This window comes from Emydura macquarii, unplaced genomic scaffold, assembly GCF_026122565.2.
Source record: "Emydura macquarii macquarii isolate MOO-44397 ecotype Brisbane River unplaced genomic scaffold, CSIRO-AGI_Emac_v2 contig_1790, whole genome shotgun sequence".
Lineage (NCBI taxonomy): Eukaryota > Metazoa > Chordata > Testudines > Chelidae > Emydura > Emydura macquarii.
In genome coordinates, this window is record NW_027131927.1 from 5,450,890 (window position 1) to 5,464,936 (window position 14,047).

Sequence of the window (14,047 nt, forward strand, 5' to 3'; positions counted from 1 at the left end):
GGAGGCGAAAGCGGCGTCGCCTGAAGGGGTCCGGCCCGGGCGGCGGGTCCTGCAGCTATGGCGGGATCCGGCGCCGGCTTTTACACCCGAAGCGGGGGGCCCGGCGCCGACTCGCCGCCCCTCTTTAGCCTGAGGAGGCGATCGAGGCAGCAGGGGCCGGAGGAGGCGGTGAGGGCCCGGCTGAGGGGCGCCCGGGGGAGGGATGAGATGATGACAGGGAGGGAGACAGAGCCTGAGGCAATGGTGGGCGGGGCTTGGGGGCTCGAACGGTAGGCGAGAGTGGTGGGACTTGGGGGCGGGGAGACGCAGCGGGAGTGGACAGATGCGAAGGAGGCGGAGCTTGGGGAGGCATGGGGTGGCTGGACACTTATCTTCACCGCTTTTGCCTTGGGATAGCGCATGTGTTAGTGACCGTGAGGCTAAAAAACCCCACATCTTTATTAGCAGTGGAGACAAAACTATTCCCTCTAGCTGTGGTTGATCTCAACTAGCTATGCTGAAATAAAAACCACAGAATCTTGTCTCCACTAGGATTTTGCAGCAAGCGAGTTGTCTTGCTGTAAACATGTCTTTTTACAATGACATTATCATTTTATTTTTGGATTGGTCTGTTTTTTCTTGTTTATAGCTCGTGCAGGGTCTCCTGTCCCAGTGAACCGCTTCAGCATGTGGGTTAGAAGCACTGCAGGAACTGTTAATTTTATTAAAAATCTTCTACACTATTTTGTAAATCATGGAAACTGATTTCTACAAAACTTACATTTTAAAAACAAACTTGTTCTGACAGCATCCCTTCAAAAGTAACCGATTGGAGCCTTTGAATAAAACATTTAAGCTACCAAAACCTGCATTCACAATTCTGTTTCCCCTTCAAACAGTTTGTATCCCTGACCTCTAAGCCTTTGCAGAGAGCTGTATTCCTATGTTCTCCCTGTGGTGCCATAGATTTTCAGTGTGACCTTGAGCAAGTCACTTAAGCCATGTCTATGCTACAGTGGCACAGCTATGGTGTGTGCCTACAGCTATGCTGCTGTAGCACTATAGTGTAAATACTTCCTACATCAATGGAAGGGGCTTTTCCATCAGTTCAGTTAATACATTTTTCTGAGAGGTAGTGGCTAGGTTCTAGAGCTCTTCCAGTGAGCTAACTGTATCTACACTGCTGGTTAGGGTGACCTAACTTCAGCACTCAGAGGAGAATTTTTCACTGCTCTGAGTGACATGGCTAGGTCGATCTAATTTTTAAGTGTAGACAAGGCCTTTGATGCTCTGGCTCAGATCCTCAAAGGTTCTCAATGGGAGTTAGGCACTTAAATACCTTTTGAGGACATGAGCCTGTGTGCCTTAATTCCTCATCTATAAAATGGGGATCTAATGTTGCCCTACCTACCTCACAGGGGTGTTGAGGATAAATGCTTTAAAGATTGAGACGTTCAGATACTGTGATAATGGGGGGAGAGGGCTTGATAAGACCCTACACTTAAAACTTACATTGTCATAGCTATGTCGGTCAAGGGTGTGGGGGGGAAAAACTCACCAACCCAAGTATGCCGACAAACCTCAGTGTAGACACAGCCACGCTGACTGAAGAGTGCTACGTCTATTGGGAAAGTGGTGCTCCTACACAGGCAGAAAAAGTCCTTCTGTCAGTGTAGGCTGCATCTACCTTAAGGAAATATGCCAGCATAGACTAGTATAGACATAGTCTAAGATACTTACTTCCAAAACCAGAGATCAAAGTATAGGGAAAAATCATTTCCAGCCACTGTTTTAAAGCCTGAACATACAGTCTCTTATGATTTGGGCTATTAAACAATGTTTCCATTTTTAAAGAAAGTTTAGTGTTAAGCCTATATATTGTGCCTCATTGTTTGCTTGAATTTTCATTGGTTCCCTCTTCCTTATGTGGGAAATATTGCCTTCCAGATTGTTGGAAATGCTTCAAGAATCTAATAATTGGGTGTTATAATTTAGCTCTTACATAGTTCTGGTTGCACTAGACTTCAACATTGTTTCCCCTTTTTTGGGCAGGTTATGCTTGAGAAAGTGTTGGGAATAACTACCCAAACCAGTAGTGGTTTAACTTGTGACCCAAACACCGGGCAGATAGCATATCCTACAGGGTAAGTGTATTGCATCACTAAATGTGAAAAAGTGTAAGTTTGTTATGTGTCTATCTGCATGATTATAGAAACCACTGCAATTTACAGAGGAAAAACAATGGATACAGGACCTGGTTGTTTTGCCAACTGTGTGTATGCAGTAATGTTGTTTTGCTATAACTTTGAGGCCCCATCTTACAGCCCGTGGTCACTCAGGTAGGCTTTACATAAGCAGAGGCTAATGCAGTGGTTGTCAACGTGCGGCCCAGTCAGCACACAGCTGCAGCCATGTGACATCCTTAGGGCCATACAGGTAGCATTGGATGCTGGCCACAATGGTAAATAAGTTGACAACCAGTGGACTAGTGGGACAGCTTGCATAAGTAAAGATTACTCGTGAGTAAAGGTTGGATTCCCATCCCATGATACGATCAGCTACCACTGTAAGCATATTCTGAGTAGTTAAATGCAAGTGGGAAATGAGGACATTCAGCATTTCATAGGGCTGTGAACTGTTAGTAATTTTTCCCCCCAGTGGGGCTTCTCTAAACCTTAACTCAGTGATCCTCAAGCAGCCAAGGACTGCAAATGGAAACCTCTTGAATGACTACCACAGCTGGCCAAAGAGGTGTATTAGAGTGCTTTAAGTTTACTTTTCATTCATGGGCATCCACAAGTCTGACACCACTGAGATTAGACCTGTCAGTTGCATGATAATGGAGTAGTTTAAGAGATACTCTGGTTTTTTTCCTCTTATTGACCTCACCACTTCCAGGGTCGGATTCAGTCCTCGGTGCTGAGAGCCAAGAAAGTGACCGAACAAGAGACCTCTGATTCCTGCATGACACTACCTGGTATAATTGTTACCAGTTGGGCTGGCTAGCTTTATAAAATATGTTAAGTGTAGGGTATTGAGGACTATGTTGAAATTGCAAGTTTTCATGTTAAGAATGTGGGTGGTTTCTTGGTTTGGGTTGCAGAGTAGGAGGGTCTGTAGCAAAGCATGCAATCTGAGTCATTCTGAAAAGAGCCATCATAAAGCAAGATTGGGTGAGATGTGCCGTGGTGCCTTAGGGAGCAGCTTGATTTCTCTTTCTCTGTTCTTGAGTTGAGGGTTCTTGTGTCATCATTCTGATTTCTGAGAAACAAAGTCGTGTTATCCTGCAACCTTCCAGCAAGAGTGTTTGTTTTTTATCGAACTTCTTTGTGTGTGCTGTAAACATATAACAGTAAGCAAATCAAGGGATCTGATTAATCAGTAGCTAACCCACTGAAAGTTATAATAGCACAGTTAAAAACTTGCTTGTTCAGTTAGATAATAGATACATTATAGCCAATTTAAAATGCTTGAGGGATTATTCAGAAGAACAAAATAAATTTGAATTTTTTAAACACAAACTTCTTAATATTTTGCTTCCTGTATGGGGCTCAACTGAAATAGAGGGAAAGAATCAGTCATGTTAAGAATAATTTTTAAGAAACATTCTTATCTATTTTACAAATTATTATTTATTTGTACTACTGTAGCATGTAGCTTCCCCAGTCATGGCCCAGAGCCCTCTTGTGCTAGCTGTATAAACACAGAACAAAAAGACTGTCGATTGGCTCGTTACAACTGAAAGAATTCTTAAAAATTATTTAAAACAAAAAAAAAAGATGTGCTTTTCTCTGCAACACTTTTTTTTTTTCTGGGAAGTCTTCCAACCTCTGAAGATTACCATCCTCTTCTTAACACCCCACCATCCCACAAACCAGGTGAAACATTTATTAATGTAAATCCCTTGCTCTTTCTTTTCAGGTGTGTGGTTGTAATTTTAAATCCCAGAAAGAACAGACAAAGACACATCTTTAATACCTCCAGGTACTGTAAATCCTTCACTTACTCACCACCTTGATAGTGTTAGGTATCTTTATTCCAGACTTGCTTTTTGAGGATTTGGGTTGCCGGGAAAGGAGTATGATTCTGAGTTTAGCAAAGTGTAACTGCTGATACTGTGCATGGGTGTTGTTTGCCTGGCTAAGTGGGATTGGGAAGATGATATTATAGGAGAACCTAGTTGCCCTCGTTATGGACCAGGATCCATTGTGGCAGGTGCTTTACAAACACAGAACAAGAAGACAGTCCCTGCCCCAAAGAGCTGATGGTCTAAGTAGATAAGCTACTGTACACGGAGTGTTATAACACTATGCTGCATAACTTTAAAACCTTTTTTCCTTAACATAATGTTTATTGTGATGAGCACTGTTTGAACTTTATCTGAGGGAAAACAAAAACTATATCTTTTTTTCAGGAAAACGTTGAGTGCTCTTTCTTTCTCACCTGATGGAAAATTTATTGTTACTGGTGAGGTGAGTTCTGCTGATGTATTACAGTGTGTACACTTGGAATAGGATATCTGATTTCTCAATCAATGCAAATGCTTGTATGCCTGAAAAAACTGCCATAATAAGACTAGAAGGAATGACCACTTAGTGCCATCTGTTTTGATGCTAGCTTTCCAGCCTCAGTACATTTGGTTAAATTTGGTTGATCAGGTAGTATTAATTTGGAATTGAAACAGTAAAGATGACATTTAAACTACAGACTAAGTGGCTGAACTGTGAATTGTCTGCACTGGGATACTAGACTAGATGGACCATTGGTCTGATCTGGGATGGCAATTCCTGGGTTTTTTGTATAAGATTCAAGTGACCACCTATATTCAAATGACTCTTGCAGAATGGACACAGACCAGCTGTACGAGTGTGGGACATTGAGGAGAAGACACAAGTATCTGAACTGCATGGCCATAAACATGGAGTGGCTTGTGTGGCTTTTTCTCCCAACATGAAGTATATTGTATCAGTAGGCTATCAGCATGACATGATTGTCAATGTGTGGGACTGGAAGGTAAGAGACAAATAGCCTCTGTCATGTCTCACTGAAAAGCAAAGAATTTACTGATGCATTTACAATAAAATATAATCTATATGATAGCTGTATGATAACTAATGCAATGAAAGTGCCCCTCTCTCATTCAAACCAAGACAACAATCTCGCTCGGGGAAAATAGTTGAAGTTTACTATGTACCTACAAGATTATGGAACTCTAGCATTCTTGGATCAAGGGCAAGTTTCAGAGCTGAAGACTTTGCTGAGAATATCCTGCCTCCCTTTTCCTGATGAAAAAATGTGTGCCTTAACAGAGAGTAATTAACCATTGGAAACAACTTACCAAGGGTTGTAGTAGATTCTTCATCACTGGAAATCTTTGAATCAAGAATGGATCTTTTTTTCCCCTAAAATAGGTGCTCTAATTCAAACAGAATTTCCCTGAGTTAATTCCTATTGCCTGTGTTAATCAGAAGGTCAGAGTAGATTATCACAATAGTCCCTTCTGTCCTTATAATCTGTGAATATTATCTGATCTCTCCTCTTCACTTGCTTGTCTATCCTGCCTCCAGCTTCCAGATTAACACTATCTGATCTCACTCTTTTCTCTCCTCCCCACTCTGTCACACTCATTGTAATATAAGAGTACCTAGGGCCTGTCATCTTGAGCAGATGTAGATCACATCATTTGTGTGGAGCTTGGAAAGTAATACATTATAATGCCTGCAGGATCACATCCATATCCTAAAGGACTTTTGTAGTATGTTTGCCCCTAAAAAGAGAAGTCCAGTGAAGGATTAAGCCAGCTCAGTCGTATATATATGGCACTTCTAGGTCAAGCTGCCTTTGAGTTTGAGGAGATGGGGTGGAGAGTGAAGGAAGCATTAGAATTTTTCAAAAAGTCAGAACACATTTTCCTTCTCCCAGCACCCCTGGCGGGATGGGAACGTGGGGGCAGAGGGCTATGGCCCCATCACTTTTTTTATTTGCATTAAGGGTGAGTGACGAGGAGAGGGGGTGGAGAGGAGCGAGTGGGGGCAGGGACAAGGCCATGGTTTGGGCACCAGTGGCCTCCCCTCCACTTCTAGGGAGTTTCCAGCACTCCTGCATTCAGGAGAATCATCATTTCACAAAAACACCTTGTCCAAATAGTTAGAAAAACAATCTTTCCTGGCAGATGAACTGTGCTAAATTGTATTTCATGTCAATGTTCATATGAATTACTAAGTTATGATAATGAGGATGATGTTGGGAGATGTCAAAATTGGCCTTGTAGTAGAACTGGAAATTCAGTCTGAACTTTCATATCTCTTGTGCCCTGTATCTGTCACTTACAAATTATTGGGTGTTCATTTTTTGTCCCTTTACAGAAAGATACGCTAGTAGCATCAAACAAAGTGTCCTGTAAGGTTATGGCAATATCCTTCTCTGAGGACAGCTACTTTGTTACTGTTGGTCACCGCCATGTTAAATTCTGGTTCTTGGATGTATCGAGGGAAGCAAAGGTAAATCTTTTTCGTATGCTGTACCAGTTGGATGTGGAAGTAAATGAGTTTTTAAAAAAGGGGCTCAGGATATGCAGACAACTGACTAGATGTTTGTCCCATGTCTGTCACTGCAGCAGACTGAGATATTATTTTAGGTGGGTGGAGCCAAAGAGCAGCAAGACTTTTCATGTCCTACATTCAAGCTCTCTGTCATATCCTAACTTCCTGTCCTGATTCAGGAATGACCTACGGCCAGGCAGTTCTTGGTGTGTTTTGAATCTAGCTTTCTGGCAGTAGTCTTCAAAAATCACGTTCACAACAGAGCACAAGGATGAGGGGGCAAGAAATGGCTAAATTAATGTTTAAAACATATTTGCCAGGATGTTTCAGTTCTTTGACAGAGCTATTGCATACTTGCAGGATTCCAGAAAACATGAATCAGTATGTGTGACAATCCTGTTTCCCATCAGTAACAAGGAGGAACTTACTTATCTCATAGGGATATTGTGAGGCCTTCTTTGGATCCTCAGTAGAAAGGTAACAGAAGGACAAATGTATTTGCAGTGTAAATACTAACTATTGTGTTAATTACAGATTAAAGAGACTGTGCCATTGGTTGGTCGCTCTGGACTTCTGGGAGAACTCCACAATAATCTCTTTTGTGGTGTAGCATGTGGGCAAGGGAAAATGTTGGGCAACACTTTCTGTGTTTCTTATTCTGGACTTCTCTGTCAGTTTAACGAGAAGCGAATGCTGGAGAAATGGATTGATCTGAAGGTAAAATGCCTTTTTATCTAACTACCGTAGAACAGTTCCATTTTGTTTCAGATACCTATGCTCCCGTCGTATGTTGTTGTAATTGTTTTTCTAAAAATACCTTCTCTATTATAAAAAACATAACTTTATGCATGTGGACTTTTTCCTTCAGGTATCGCTAGCAAATTGCATCTGTGTTAGTGAAGAGTTTATTTTTTGTGGCTGTGCAAATGGAACCGTGAGGATCTTTCATTCCCACAACATGCATTATCTCACTGATTTACCAAAACCTCACTGCTTGGGTGTTGATGTAGCCAAAGAGCTTGAACCAAGGTACAAAGCTTTGACGCGAAATATAGTGCATCACTATGTGTATTTTGTTTGATTTGGCTTGAAGGAAAAAGTGGCTTTCTTTGTAGATCTTAAATACTCTGTGCAGCTTTTAAAGATAGTGGCTAAATATCAAAGGCCAGATTTTCAGAATTGCCCAGTGACCTTTATTATGAATGGGAAACGAGCATTTCTGAAAACTTGATCCTGAAAGCTTGTGTGTTTCCGTCTTACATTTAAGAAGAGAAGAAAATGGATATCTATGATTTAACTGACCTGAAATCGGGCATCTTTCAGAGGTCTGTTATCCAATATTAATAACATTAAAATGAATTTCTGAAAGAGCTTTGAAGAAACTAAAGCCTGATACTTTGCATATAATAATGTAAGGTTTTAAGACGAATCAGACTTGGCAGCTTCTTTGCCTGTTTTAATAAAAAATACTTAGCTCTTGTATCGAGCTTTTAATCTGAAGATCTCAAAACGCACTTTGCAGATGTGGTAGGTATCATTAAACTTGATTTTCTTTCAGAGCAATTAACTGGCATGAATATTTTCCACAGCTAAGTGACTTTTCAGAGCTGTGCATTTTCAAAACAGTCTGTTGGGCTGTATGCAGGACAGAGAATTTTGTATCTGTGAAAAATCTCTGGATGGAAAAGGGTAAAAACCCAAGAATAATATTATGCACCATTAAATCTTGAATTGCACCTACAGTGGACATTTGTGAGACTAGGCACATGCTCTGAAAATCTATCTGGTTTTAAGGTGTTTGGTAGGCTGGAAGATTAGTGAATTTCAGATGTTAAGTTGTTGTGTATATACACCATACTTTAGCTTGCATTTTATATTGTCTTTCAACTAAAAAGAATAATTCCTCTTTCTGTCTTTTTTAAGACGACCAGATTCCGTTTATCCAGACACCATTGCCTTAGCCTTCGACCCATGCAACTGTTGGCTCTCTTGTGTGTACAAAGACCACAGTATATACATCTGGGATGTTAAAGACACAAATGAAGTTGGCAAAGTGTGGTCAGACCTCTTCCATAGTTCCTTTGTATGGAACGTTGAGGTAAGATGGAGTTCATGTGCTAGAAATAGTTCTAAACTTCTAAGATACTTTCCGTTCTGTCCCCATTGGGGCGGGTATAGTGGCTGTGCAGCACAAAGGTTCTGACTTTGGGCTTGAAATCTGGGAGCTTGGTAGTACTTAGTCCTGCTGGGAAGGATCTCACCTTAGGGCTGTTATCTTTGGCCATCAAAAGGAGCAATGCTAATGACTTCCAAAGGGATTATGGAGAGAGTATCTCCATGAAACAGGGCTTCTGGTGGGGGTGATGGGGAATAGAAATGACTTGTCGGAAGACAGGATAGACCATTGGTCTGACCCAGTATGGCCATTCTTATGACTTATAAGCTTCTTTACTAGCTTCACCCACTTAGAAAAGGTGATTTTTTTTACTATCCTCATACTATTCCCATATCCGAATAGTAACTGGTTAATAATAAAGGTTTCCTCTAGCCAGACCACATTATCAAGCTTCTTTATAGTACTGTAGCTTGAGGCAGAACAAAGAATGGAAACAGCAGAGTTAATCTTCAGAGTGGATTCAGATGTTCAACAGAAAATAGAACTAATCAGCCTCAGTAGTTCTGCTTTAATAGCCCCCACAACTCTGATCGAAGTTGTCTGTCTCTCTTGTGTAGCTGATGTGGTAAAAAAGGGGACAAAAATGACTTGTTTTTGTTAACAGTTGCTATTCAGTTATTGTAGCGGTCCAGTGACATTTCACAAAAATACACCTGTATTGTGTTTATACATCGGGTTGGACACTATCAACACAAAGCCTGAGATATCTAGTGATGGGCAAATAACAGATTCCTAAATGCAAAGCAAACTTGGGCACTTATTTTCAGGCTAATTATTTTGGAGGGAGTAGAACACCTACCCATTATATTTTACCAACTCAGAAATGGCTCATCACTTCATCTAGAACAGGCACTGATACAAAGGCTGTCCTCTTCCTTCTGGGGTCACAACAAATAATCTGGTGTGGAGGGAGCTCTTTGACAGGGCAGTGGAGAGGGGTGGTGAGACAGCAGATCACCCTGGCTCATCTGTTACACTTAGAATTCTGTTTTGTTCCATTGTGCTTCCCTGTCTGTTGTATCCACCTGTTGTGATCTTATACTTAGATTGTAAGATGTTTTTGGGTAGAGACTGTGCCTAAAACCATTGGGATTGGGACCTCTAGGCACAAAAATGGCTAATAGAACCCATTTACCTGAGTTAGGGGACTCCTATTTAAAACAAATACAAAACCCCACCCCATTTGGACAAAGGTTCCCAGTTCCCCTTTTTATTTGTCAGTTTCACCTAGTAAAAACGCCACATGATGAGAAAATTTCTTAAGATTTAAGAGGAGGATTGGAGAAGGATCTTGAAGTACAAACTTCTGCTGTCACTTAAGCTCTTGGTCTCCCACCTTGTTCTTAGAATATAAACTAATTTGCACCTCTCCTCTCTCCTTTTCCTCTCCCTCGCCTTCACTGCCCCCCCCCCCTTCCCCTGTTTTATGTTGTGGAAATATTTAGGTTTACCCTGAGTTTGAGGATCACAGATCCTGTTTACCTCCAGGATCTTTTCTGACCTGTTCATCAGATAACACCATACGAGTCTGGAATGTGGAAAGCAGCATTAGACCTATGTTCCGGAAGAATATTTACAGTAATGTAAGCACTGTGGGGGTTTTGTTTTTGTTTTTGTTTTGTTTTAACAGGCGCACAGCCATAGAATAATGGGGCCAAATTCACATGTGGCTTACCCCAGTTAAAGCCTGGCAGATGAGCCCTTAAGTGTGCTAGGCAGAGGGAAAACTGTAGTGGTGGAAATGATATAAAATCTCTCTTGTGCTGGGATAGTGGAAGACAGCACAGCTGAAAAACTGAGTGGTGTTGGCTGGAAAGGGATTATGGCATACTAGTTCAGTACCTCTCTTCAGCAGTCATCTCTTTTTTTCACACACGTTTGTCTGACTCAAAACAAGTTATTTCCAACTTAAATCAAATTAAAGCTATTAGGTATCTAGCTTTTATTTTAAACATGTTCAGAGGTTTAACCTAGGAACTCTAGGCTCTTCAGATCATTGTATCTTATTCCTGCCTGTAGGAGCAGTTCCAATGCACATTTATCAGTTCAGATAAGACAATATTCTGTACCGATTTGCCAATTTGAGAGAGGGATTTAGTGGTTAAAGAACAAGATTGGTAAACTGTTTGTTTGTACTTTTCTGTACAGCAGTGTTCCCATCTATGAAATGGGAACACTTACCACCCTGACAAGGCTCAGTCAAGATCTGACCACTACTTTAGAGATAGTGTTGCCTTGATAGAACAGTGAACTGCAACTCAGGAGACCTGAATTCTGTTTCTCCCCCTGTCACTGGGTGACTGTCCCCCTCTGCCTCAATTTCCCCATTTGTAAAACTGGGCTAATTATACTGCCCTCCTTTGTAAAGTGCATTGAGATCTACTAATGGAAAGTATTCTATAAGAACTAGGGATGATGATGATGATTTGAGTTCTTGGGGGCAGAAAGCTTTATAAAAATTAAGGTGGGATTTCAAAACCCTTGTGTGAGTTAGGCTCACGGGTCCCAGTAAAAGTCATTGAGGGGTGTGCTCCTCACTCATTGAAACATTTCTGAAATCCTTAAGGTACTAGTATACAAGTGAAGTCAAAATTACTGTACTCTAATGGAACACTTACTACAGTCCCTGGTTTATTGTTATGGTAATATACCTAAAATGCTTTCTTCCCCCTCGCAATATAAAGAACTTGCTGAAGGTGGTGTATGTGGACAATAATAATCAGCATTTGCAAGAGTCAACCAGTGTGCCTGACAGAAATGAAAACGCAGGATATCTAGATGTGAAAGCAGGTGTTCGTGTGATGCAGGTTAGCCCTGATGGCCAGCACCTAGCCTCAGGTGACAGAGGAGGCAACTTGAGGCAAGTATTTTTATATCTATCAACTGTCTGCTCTACTCAGCTTCACTGAATGTTTCATGTTTAAATAGAAGTGATCCTAGCAAAGCAGCTACAGGTCCTGTGCCTCTCAGGATACATCTACGCAGCAAATTAAGGTATAGTTGTAGCACAGGAAGGCATATCATGCTGGCTTTAGTCTAGCTAGTTCAGATGATAGCTGTGAAGATTCAGCAGTACAGATTTCAGCACAGGTTAGCTGCCCTAGTATGAGCCTGCTGGGGGCCCTGGACACACATTTGGGTTGCTAGCAAACCAGGGGTCCATGCCCTCGTGTCTCCACTGGTACAGCTAGATTAAAATTAGCACGGTTATGCCTTCCCGTACTACAATTACATCTTGATATTTAGTGTAGACACACCCTCAGATCCCACCCAGTCATGGATGGTTATTTGTCAAATCCAGCAAATTAAAACTCCGGATCTAAAACCTTGCTGCCAGAAAAATGTTGCTTGACATTGACACGCTCTTCTATTCCAAAGTAAAAAATGAGATGCCAGAAGACTTCATGAACTCCACTAGGGACTTCGCTACTGCTATTGATGTTTACATGGTCAGATACCGTGGCGATGGGCAGCAATATAAATCCCTAAGATAGATCAGTTTGAACAGCAACACTAACTTTTCTTGGCAGTGTAAATAGGTGTAGCCCCATTTTTCTTAAGAAGGAAAGAGTATTTTATACTGCAGTATGGCTGGTTTGAATAGTGCCTTTAAAAAAACCAAACCATGTCTTGTGCACCCAGTAAACCAAAATCACCATTCGTGCCTAAATGGCAAAGTGCGTGCGTGTGTGTGGGGGGGGTGAAGGGGGGCTCCACTTCTTAAGAGGCCTCATGGATTCTGAATGTGTGGTAAGCAGCTGGAGTGATTTTCTTTTATATCCTGGGTCTGAATGTTTGGTTCTGTAAGAGAGTGTGTACGTACCCACAGCTTTCTGAAGTATTGTAACTTGCAGGGCCAGGGTTGCACGCACATCCCAAAAGCGCGGCTCTCCGCATGCAATGCTCCATGAACTCCTGATACTGCTAAATTTATGTTCTTTTGTTGCATGTATGAAGATGTCTTTCAATCCTGACTTTAGAGGAAGAGTCCTCCTACTTCATCTCATCCTTTCCTTACTACTTGCTTTTGGGTGTGATTTCTCCCTAATATATAAATCTATAAATATATAAAACTAATCACTAGGGTAGTCTTATTCCTTAAATGTTAGTGGCTTTTTATTACCTCTGTTATCTATTACTGTATATTTATGCCCTGATCCAGCAAGGCCCTTAAACATGTACTCAACTTTGAGCATGTATGTAGTCCCATTGATACATTGACTTTAAGGCCAGAAGGGACTATTAGATCATCTAGACCTCCTGTATAACATGGGCCTGTACTGCGCTCAATAATTTGTGTGTTGATTGATTGACGATTGTAAGCTCTTCAGGGGCCGTCTGCTGTTCTGTGTTTGTACAGTGCCTAGCACAACTGGGCCCAATCCTTGGTTGGCTCTTAAGCCACTACCATAGTAAACATGATTGATAAGTGCTTTGCTGGACTGGCCTCTACCCCCACTCGAGTAAAATTGCTGGCTTTTCACTGCTGCACTTTCACTGCAGGGTACATGAGTTACAGTTTATGCATGAAGTGGTGAAGGTGGAAGCTCATGATTCAGAAGTTCTCTGCCTGGAGTATTCTAAACCCGAAACTGGTAAGTATTTGAAAACCAACTGTAAAATCTATTTGAGAAAATGGCAAAAGCACAACTGAACACATGGAAGGTGCTGAAAATATATCAAAGGATTGTCTTTGTCTTCAGACCGAATATTTCTGCTAAACTGCCTTCTGTTGATTAGCGATAAATATTTTATCTGAATTTTTTTAAAATATATTCTTCTGGCAAAAGTGTGAGACTTCTTAGTAAAATGAGCTTATGAATCTGAATAGACATGATCTTTTGAGTAAGATTCTGTTTTTTACATCATATTTTTACAGAACGTGAAACTTGAAACAAATGTTGCTTTTTTTTTTAAATGAAACAGCAATTCTTATGGCTTTACAAGTGTCCCTTTAATGTCTCTAGGGATGGCACTACTGGCTTCAGCAAGCAGAGACCGACTGATTCATGTGTTAAATGTAGATAAAAACTATAAATTGGAGCAAACTCTAGATGATCATTCATCTGCCATAACAGCTGTAAAATTTGCAGGTAAGTTTATTGTAAAGTAACTGAATTTTTTTACTTTAAAAGTATATCCTCTCTCATAGCTTGGCAGGAAGGCTGGGCAAATAGCTGGTTTTGTTTTTGTTCCCCCAATTTGCTGGAACTTCTGAGAAATTGGGAGGGAGAGGAAAATTTCAGTTTGACTCAAACCAAATCCAAAACTTTTGCATGCACAAAATTAAAAGAAATCAGTTACTTGATTTTGGGGGCAGGGTAGTGAGGGAGGAGCACTTTGAGAAGTC

At 41.1% G+C, this 14,047-nt stretch overlaps 1 protein-coding gene and 1 non-coding gene across 4 annotated transcripts in view; both read left to right on the plus strand.

The window, feature by feature from the left end:
• The window catches only part of WDR62 (WD repeat domain 62), a 41,946-nt gene continuing 27,899 nt past the window's right edge, over positions 1-14,047 (plus strand). For all 3 annotated transcript variants that reach the window (XM_067557318.1, XM_067557317.1, XM_067557319.1), the window contains exons 1-13: positions 1-168; positions 2,032-2,123; positions 3,901-3,963; positions 4,394-4,451; positions 4,822-4,992; positions 6,345-6,479; positions 7,056-7,238; positions 7,390-7,550; positions 8,445-8,619; positions 10,143-10,280; positions 11,382-11,557; positions 13,201-13,292; positions 13,665-13,790. In XM_067557318.1, coding sequence (XP_067413419.1) covers positions 58-168; positions 2,032-2,123; positions 3,901-3,963; positions 4,394-4,451; positions 4,822-4,992; positions 6,345-6,479; positions 7,056-7,238; positions 7,390-7,550; positions 8,445-8,619; positions 10,143-10,280; positions 11,382-11,557; positions 13,201-13,292; positions 13,665-13,790 — 1,681 coding nt within the window. In that variant the 5' untranslated portion in view covers positions 1-57. The remainder of the gene's footprint in view (positions 169-2,031; positions 2,124-3,900; positions 3,964-4,393; positions 4,452-4,821; positions 4,993-6,344; positions 6,480-7,055; positions 7,239-7,389; positions 7,551-8,444; positions 8,620-10,142; positions 10,281-11,381; positions 11,558-13,200; positions 13,293-13,664; positions 13,791-14,047) is intronic.
• On the plus strand, positions 9,217-9,352 carry LOC137159226 (small nucleolar RNA SNORA16B/SNORA16A family). The gene has a single exon (XR_010921601.1). It is a non-coding gene; the product is annotated as a small nucleolar RNA SNORA16B/SNORA16A family (small nucleolar RNA).